At 46.9% G+C, this 9008-nt stretch overlaps 1 protein-coding gene across 4 annotated transcripts; it reads left to right on the forward strand.

The window, feature by feature from the left end:
- The first annotated feature begins 229 nt into the window (after window positions 1-229).
- On the forward strand, window positions 230-4721 carry ARMCX2 (armadillo repeat containing X-linked 2). 4 transcript variants are annotated; one of them, XM_088833837.1, is made up of 5 exons: window positions 261-350; window positions 603-678; window positions 1544-1607; window positions 1931-2009; window positions 2363-4721. In XM_088833837.1, the coding sequence occupies exon 5, from the start codon at window positions 2480-2482 to the stop codon at window positions 4307-4309; it is 1830 nt and encodes a 609-aa protein (XP_088689963.1). In that variant the 5' UTR covers window positions 261-350; window positions 603-678; window positions 1544-1607; window positions 1931-2009; window positions 2363-2479; the 3' UTR covers window positions 4310-4721. The 4 variants fall into 4 exon arrangements, with proteins under 4 accessions (XP_055249567.2, XP_055249570.2, XP_088689963.1 ...); XM_055393592.2 differs by lacking the exon at window positions 603-678 and having other exon boundaries at window positions 230-350; XM_055393595.2 differs by lacking the exon at window positions 603-678 and having other exon boundaries at window positions 230-350; window positions 1931-2005.
- The last annotated feature ends 4287 nt before the right edge of the window (window positions 4722-9008 follow it).

Below are 9008 nucleotides of genomic sequence, written 5' to 3' on the forward strand. Positions count from 1 at the left end.
GTAAGAGAAAGGCAAAATTCTAACACAGGGAGAACAGGCTACTTGTGGCTTCTAGGCTATAAAGACCCCCCCACCAAAAAAAATGAGTGACGGGACCTGATGGGGTAGGGTGAGGTGCTAGCGGGGATAAAGGCGGGGGCTCCGACTCTTGGTGGGAGTGGAGATTGGGGCCCCAAGCTTACTGGCGATGCAGCCCTCACGTGACCAGGAGCTGACGTTAGCAAAGATACTTAAACCTCTGACCGCCGTCCTCCGTTCTCCTCTGGGTACCAACTCTATTGCGCTGTGCGCTGCCGTGCGTTTAACCCAGGCGCGGAGGAGGAGGAGAAAATCCCCCCAGATCCGGGCAGGTGGGTGTGAGGGTGGCCAAGACCCGGCACACCTGAATAGGGGGTAGCACAGAGATGCGGGAGGCTGCGGCCGCGGGGAACTCCGCCTCTCCCGCCCCCGGCCGACTCTCCAGACCCCCGCGCTTAGTCGCAGCTCATTTTGGTGGGGGGCGGGGAGCGGGGGAGGGGGGAACATAAAGACGCAGACATACTTGCAGAGAATCCGCTCACTTCCTCTCTCAGCCAGTGTTTTTCTGGTTTTGTTTCTGACAGTCAGGCCCCGCACCCCACATCCCATCGAGTTTTGAGAGGAGGAGGGAAGAGAAATAAACGTGGCAGCGCATATAAGGCCAGTGGGGAGGTTGGGGAAAGGGTGATCCGAGGGGCATGCAATTAGTAAACAATCCGGCTTATTCACTCCCACTCTCACTTTTCAGATACCTCCCTCGACCACTGCCCCCACACTGTCCTCCCCGGCCGGCCCGCAGTCCTTTGGGGTGCTAGGAAATGGGTGTGACAGCATTTGTAGGGGAGATGGCGGGTTGGCTCTGGGCTTTACAGGAAGGAAGACCCTGAGAGAAACCGCCGTGCTAAGTCCTAGGCTGCTTTCCAGACATCACTGGCCCATACAGCCCTTCACCCCTGTTTTTTCAGTCCTGAAAAAGGAGTTTGGGTACGCTGGAGGGAGAAATGGCGGTTAACGGGGGTTTGCGACTGGGGGTGGGAGGCGGAGCCCAGAGCAGAGAAACAGTGGAGAATCACGACCCTCAAACCGAAAGGGCAAACACTGGGGCCCGGTTGCTGGCTGATGCCAGGCCTGGGGGCTGGAGCGTGAAGGATAGTTGGTCATACGAGGGAGACGCTAGATTGTTTGGCCATAACCCCTAGTCCAGCGACCCAACCAGTCTCCGCGGCACCCTCGCCCCGCCCCCTCCTGTTTCGGTGCAGGAGAAGGGGTGTGGCCGTCTGGGAGAAATGGCGGACGGGGCGGGGCGAAGGGAAGGAGGGGTTGAGTGCCTGGGGAGTCTGCGCGGGGGCGGGGCTTAGGGTGGGAGGGGAGGGATGAGAAGAGATGAGGGAATTGAGAGGTGGAAGCCCTTTGTTATTCTGGTTTGTGAATGCTAAAAAGCAATTGGAGACTCTTGTCTTGAGTTAGTTCCATCCTCCGGGCTTTCAGTCTCCAACGTTTTGCTGTCTGTATTTCTACTCCTCAGTCTGTCTTTAGGATGAAGCTGTAACTGAACTGAAGGAAAGAGAAACAGCCCTGAATCATTAGAGGTCAGTGGTGAGGGGGGCTGGGAACTGTCTGGGAACCCCTTGTATGGATGTGGCAGAAACCAGAGCAGAAATTGGGACCAGAGGTTTCTCTTCCCTCATCTTCTCCCTCTTTACAAGAAACACTTGCCCTGGACGTGTCTTTTTCAGTGAAGCCAAAGGGATGTGGCATTTGCCTTCTTAAATCAGGGTTTGAGGAGGAAGAGATATGGTAGGAAAGAGGAGCCCTGGGAGGGAGAAACTTACTCACAGGGGTTCAAATCAAGAGAATAAGAGAATCCATCTACAAAGGTGCCCAAAACCCCCTTTCTGGGATCTTTCCACAGGTCTCTCTGCCCTTTGGGCCCTGCACAACTGTTAGCCTGGTGGAAAAGAGCAAATTGCTTCTGCTCTCCCAGCAGGTTGGTAAGTGTATGGGCATCACCTGGGAATCTTTGGGGTGTGGGTGAGGGAATCAGAGAAGAATTCACGGTTCCTTCCGGCTCTCTACAAACTTTCCTGAAGTCTGTTTGGCCTCTCATCCCCCATTTAGGTGCTGGGAAATTAGGTGTGTTGATATTGGGCAGGGTGGGCTAGGGATAAAGATGTAAAAAACGTCGGATAACCAGGGACCTGAAGCAGCACACAGAGGCCTGGACACCTATATCTGGGTACTAGCCCACCCACCAAGCATTATGTCCCCAGGCTCTTCTGTAAGTAGGCCTGGTTAGGCATTAAGTGAGCCAGCCCTAAGCCTCATTTTTATCCTTCACCCCCAGGTCCTGCTTTGCTTGCAGCCTCGGCAGAATTTCGAGCCTGAGTTGAAGCGCCTCACCTGGACGTGCACGCACCCCACTTGGGCACGTCTGGATCAGAGAATTAACTCCAGCTGCATCATGAGCCGCGCTCGGGATGCTGGCTGCGTAGCTGCTGGGATAGTCATCGGGGCCAGTGCCTGGTACTGTGTCTACAAATATGCCAGGGGAAGAAACCATATGATGAAGAAGAGACTGGCTAAACCCAAGACCAGGGCTGTGACCGAGACTGGAGCCAGGGCTAGAGCTGGACTAAGGACTGGATTCACAATTGACCTTGGGCCAGGATTCAGTCCTCCAACCCCAGTCCGCACTGGGGCAGAGGAAAGGGCTCAGGATGAATCCTCTGCTCTGGACACTGCTGGAGCTGAAGCAGTGGTCCCAGCTTCATCCAGTGCCGAGACCCAGAGTGGGGCAGGAAATAAGGCCCAGGAGACAGAAGGGGCTCGGGTGGGGCCTAAAGCTGAATCAGAAGCCACAGTGGCTTCTGCAGTGGCACCACCTCTCTGGGAGGCAAAGGCTCCCTCAGCCGGGAAGGCTCCCGCAATGGTTGGGGCTCCTAAATTAGCAGAAGCCCCTGGCACAGCGGAGGCTCCCAGGGCACCAGTGGTGCCTCATGGGGTGCCAGTTCCTACTGAGGCATCACAACCTACAGAGACAGTGGAGGCTTCCATACCAGCAATGCCTACTGGGGCAGCAGCGACTTTAGGGGTAGCAGTGCCTTCTGGGGTTGCAGAGGCCCCTGGGCCTTCAGGGTCCTCTAGAACAGTGGCAGCCACTAAGAAAGCAACCCCTGGGGCTCATACTGGGGCTATACCTAAGGCCGGGTCAGCTACTGGAGCTGTACCCAAAGGTGGAGCTAAGGGTGTAACCAGGTCCCGGACTGGAGGCAAGGGCAAGGGCAAGAAAAATAAGGTTGAAGTAGATGAACTGGGGCTGGGCTTCCGGCCCGGAGATGGGGCTGCAGCAGCTGCAGCAGCGTCTGCTAATGGGGGCCAGGCTTTCCTGGCAGAGGTTCCTGATTCTGAGGAAGGAGAGTCTGGATGGACAGACACAGAATCAGAATCAGACTCTGAGCCTGAGACCCAGCAGAAAGGGAAAGGGAGGAGACCTGTTCCCATGCAGAAGCGCCCCTTTCCTTATGAAATTGATGAGATTCTGGGTGTCCGAGATCTCAGGAAAGTCCTTGCTTTGCTTCAGAAATCGGATGATCCTTTCATCCAACAGGTAGCTTTGCTCACTCTGAGCAATAATGCCAATTATTCATGCAACCAAGACACAATTCGCAAGTTGGGAGGCCTCCCAATTATTGCCAACATGATCAACAAAACCGATCCTCACATTAAGGAAAAAGCCTTAATGGCCATGAATAACCTGAGTGAGAATTATGAAAATCAGGGCCGGCTTCAGATATACATGAATAAAGTGATGGATGACATCATGGCCTCTAACCTGAACTCAGCAGTACAGTTGGTTGGATTAAAATTTTTAACAAACATGACTATTACTAATGACTACCAGCACCTGCTTGTCAATTCTATTGCAAACTTTTTCCGTTTGTTATCTCAGGGAGGTGGAAAAATCAAGGTTGAGATTTTGAAAATACTTTCGAATTTTGCTGAAAATCCAGATATGTTAAAAAAACTTCTTAGTACCCAAGTGCCATCATCATTTAGTTCCCTCTACAATTCTTATGTGGAATCAGAAATTCTTATTAATGCCCTGACTCTATTTGAAATCATCTATGACAATCTCAGGGCAGAAGTATTCAACTACAGAGAATTCAATAAAGGCTCCCTTTTTTACTTATGTACTGCATCTGGAGTGTGCGTTAAGAAAATTCGAGCCTTAGCAGATCACCATGACCTCTTGGTGAAAGTGAAAGTTATAAAACTAGTGGACAAATTCTGATTGTCTATGTGCTCTCGAAAACTTGAAGAAATGTCTAGTTTTGCAGTCTGGGAGCAATGAAAATTGAAAGTTACTGCTTTTTCACCCTCTCATATAGTAAAGTGATCCTTTCAGCTGCCAGTTTTGAATAATGTATCAATCAGAGTGATGTTATCTGTGACTATCGCCAGCTTTAAGCTGAATCATTTTATGAATACCAAATAAATAGTTCTCTTGTCCTGAAAACACATTTGTGACTTTAATCGTGCTGCTTGAATAGAAATATTTTTACTGATTCCTCTATGTGAATTGACAGTGAACCTGTCCATCATAAATAGCCTATACTTCTATCATCTGTTTTGACTTGAATTTATTCACCAAAGACTTCCATTTGTGTATCATTAATAAAATTGTATGTTTCAATCGATTAAAAGAATGGTTTTCTTGCTTGAATATAAAATCTAGCTGGAATTTTTCATAATTTATCTCAGATGTTTAAAACATCTCAAATTAGCATTAGGGGTATCAATTTTTTAAAATTATGGTGCCAGCCATTACTTAGATGAACTAAATGCATTTTTTGTCCAAACACTCACATCTAAAAACAGACATTTTTCTTTCATTAAAATGGGTTCGATTATAAAAAAATCTAGCTGGAGAAGTAAGGTACACAAATACAAAAAGATTACTAACAGTACTTGGGCATATGCTTATTGTCAAATATATGCTATCTGTTTAAACAAAGCAGAGGTTGCTAGGAAGCTTCAAGGAGGAAGGGCACACTTAAGATGGGCCCCGAAGAAAAGCATGAGAAAACAAAGAAGGGCATTCCAGGAGGGGAAAGGACTTGAAGAAAGACATGCAAATTTGTTCCAGTGACAGGAAGTTAACCAGTTTGCCTGGAATGGAAACTGTGGGAAGAGAAGTGATGAGAGACTAAGGTGGAAATATAGGGTGTGAAAAGTTTGGGGAAGATCCTGAACTGCAAGCTGGAATATTGAAATATGATCCTGTCATTTTCTGGGAGTTACTGGACATTTTTGGCAAAAGGAAAAATAATGGGGCAATGTGCAAAATGGGCTGGAGCTTGGATGGCATTAGGTGTGGAGACATTTGTTAAGAAGTTATGATAAATCAGGGAGCTTCCCAGGTGATGATAATGGTAAAGAACCTGCCTGCCAATGCAGGAGACATAAGAGATGTAGGTTTGATCCCTGGGTTGGGAAGATCCCCTGGAAGAGGACATAGCAACCTGCTCCAGTATTCTTGCCTGGAGCATCAAATGGACAGAGGAACCTGGCAGGCTATGGTCCATAGGGTTGCACAGAGTTGGACACTACTGAAGTGACTCAGCATGCACGCATGTATGACAAACCAAACATAAGATGATGAAGAGTGAAATAAGGTAGTGACTATTGGAAATGTTAGGAAACGATAAGAGGTGCTTTTCAAAAAATTACCAAAATCTGCTGTCTTGTCTCTAGGTTGACAGAGAGAAAGGATTGTATGATCTTGTGCAGGGTCTGACAAAGAAAGCCCTCTTCCTTGGGCAATTCTGGAAACCAAGTAATGTCAGAATGAGTTACCATTTCTTTCTTTCTTTGGTTTGTTTGAGTTACCGTTTATAATGATGTGAAAGAGAAGTGTGACAAAAAGAATGACTCTTTGTGCAAAGAGTGATTTCCCCACTCCTCTCAAGTTAGAGTTTAGGTCCATCTTCTTTTAGAAGAGAGGAAGTGGTGAGGCCTTTATGGGAACTCCACCCCCACCCCTGAGTTCACTTAACAGCAGGAAGATCTTCCTTCCTCTACTCCCTGGCCCAATGAAACTATGAAAGAAGAAAATGGGAGAAGTCTCAGAGATTTTTCCAAACCCAGCCTGCTTTCCTGACACCTTGCATGAAATCTTCATTTTGGAGCAAGTGTATGGTAGGCTGTGGCAGAAATAGAGATAGGGACTCCTCGGAGGGGAAACACATAGAAAATGGACAGGTTGGCACATATATTGGTACAACTTATCTAGATGGCAATTTGGTAATCTATATAAGAAGCTCTAAAGAAATACCTGCCTTTCAGCGGAGCATTGTACTTGTAGGATTTTTGTTCCCTAGTTCAGTTCAGTTCAGTTCAGTCGCTTAGTCGTGTCCGACTCTTTGCGACCCCATGAACCACAGCATGCCAGGCCTCCCTGTCCATCACCAACTCCCGGAGTTCACTCAAACCCATGTCCATCGAGTCGGTGATGCCATCCAGCCATCTCATTCTCTGCCGTCCCCATCACCTCCTACCCCCAATCCCTCCCAGCATCAGACTCTTTTCCAGTGTCAACTCGTCGCATGAGGTGGCCAAAGTATTGCAGTTTCAGCTTTAGCATCAGTCCTTCCAATGAACACCCAGGATTGATCTCCTCTAGAATGGACTGGTTGGATCTCCTTGCAGTCCAAGGGACTCTCAAGAGTCTTCTCCAGCACCACAGTTCAAAAGCATCAATTCTTCGGCGATCAGCTTTCTTCACAGTCCAACTCTCACATCCATACATGACCACGGGAAAAACCATAGCCTTGACTAGACGGACATTTGTTGGCAAAGTAATGTCTCTGCTTTTTAATATGCTATCTAGGCTGGTCATAACTTTCCTTCCAAGGAGCAAGCATCTTTTAATTTCATGGCTGCAATCAGAATCCGAAGTGATTTTGGAGCCCCAAAAAATAAAGTCTGACACTGTTTCCACTGTTTCCCCATCTATTTCCCATGAAGTGATGGGACCAGATGCCATGATCTTCGTTTTCTGAATGTTGAGCTTCAAGCCAACCTTTTCACTCTCCTCTTTCACTTTCATCAAGAGGCTTTTGAGTTCCTCTTCACTTTCTGCCATAAGGGTGGTGTCATCTGCATATCTGAGGTTATTGATATTTCTCCCGGCAATCTTCATTCCAGCTTGTGCTTCTTCCAGCCCAGCGTTCCTCATGATGTACTCTGCATATAAGTTAAATAAGCAGGGTGACAATATACAGCCTCGACGTACTCCTTTTCCTATTTGGAACCAGTCTGTTGTTCCATGTACAGTTCTACCTGTTGCTTCCTGACCTGCATACAGGTTTCTCAAGAGGCAGGTCAGGTGGTCTGGGATTCCCATCTCTTTCAGAATGTTCCACAGTTTATTGTGATCCACACAGTCAAAGGCTTTGGCATAGTCAATGAAGCAGAAATAGATGTTTTTCTGGAACTCTCTTGCTTTCTCCATGTTCCAGCGGATGTTGGCAATTTGATCTCTGGTGACTCTGCCTTTTCTAAAACCTGCTTGAACATCTGGAAGTTCACGATTCACATATTGTTGAAGCCTAGCTTGGAGAATTTTGAGCATGACTTTACTAGCATATGAGATGAGTGCAATTGTGCAGTAGTTTGAGCATTCTTTGGCATTCCCTTTCTTTGGGATTGGAATGAAGACTGACCTTTTCCAGTCCTGTGGCCATTGCTGAGTTTTCCAAATTTGCTGGCATATTGAGTGCAGCACTTTCACAGCATCATCTTTCAGGATTTGAAATAGCTCAATTGGAATTCCATCACCTCCACTAGCTTTGTTCGCCGTGATGCTCTCTAAGGCCCACTTGACTTCACATCCCAAGATGTCTGGTTCCAGGTGAGTGATCACGCCATCGTGATTATCTTTGTCGTGAAGATCTTTTTTGTACAGTTCTTCTGTGTATTCTTGCCACCTCTTCTTAATATCTTCTGCTTCTGTTAGGTCCATACCATTTCTGTCCTTTATCGAGCCCATCTTTGCATGAAATGTTCCCTTGATATCTTTAATTTTAATTTTCTTGAAAAGATCTCTTGTTTTTCCTATTCTATTGTTTTCCTATATTTCTTTGCATTGTTCCCTAGAGAAATAATTGTATACAGAGGAATATCAATTATACACAGTTGACCAATGTTTCTAAGAAAAAATAGAACTTAAATGGCTTCCATGAGACTGACTAAACAATAGGTATGTCCACATATAAAATATTATGCAAGAGTATGTCCACACAGTAAAATATTATACAACTATTATTAAAAACTGCAATGTACTTTTATATTATTGGCATGAAAAGACATTCACCATATGTAAGTCTGGCATCAGTCAAAAAAGTCAGTGAAGATTCTTTCAGTTCAGTTCAGTTCAGTCGCTCAGTTGTATTTGACTCTTTGAGACCCTGTGGACTGCAGCATGCCAGCCCTCCCTGTCCATCACTGATTCTCCGAGCTTACTCAAACTCATGTCCATTGAGTCGGTGATGCCATCCAACCATCTCATCCTCTGTCGTCCCCTTCTCCTCCTGCCTTCAATCTTTCCTAGCACCAGGGTCTTTTCCAAGAAGTCAGTTCTTCGCATCAGGTGGCCAAAGTATAGGAGTTTCAGCTTCAGCATCAGTCCTTCCAATGAACACCCAGGACTGATCTCCTTTAGGATGGACTGGTTGGATCTCCTTGCAGTCCAAGGGACTCTCAAGAGGGATTCTTCTCCAACACCACAGTTCAAAAGCATCAATTCTTCAGTGCTCAGCTTTCTTTATAGTCCAACCCACATCCATACATGACCACTGGAAAAACCATAGACTTGACTAGACGGCATCAGTTGGCATCAGTTCAGTTGGCATCAGTTCAGTTCAGCTCAGTTCAGTTGCTCAGCCATATCCGACTCTTTACGACCCCATGAATCACAGCACGCCAGGCCA

The sequence above is a fragment of the Moschus berezovskii genome, chromosome X (assembly GCF_049115385.1).
Source record: "Moschus berezovskii isolate FMDL1 chromosome X, NW_MosBer_1.0, whole genome shotgun sequence".
In the NCBI taxonomy this organism is placed as follows: Eukaryota; Metazoa; Chordata; class Mammalia; order Artiodactyla; family Moschidae; genus Moschus; species Moschus berezovskii.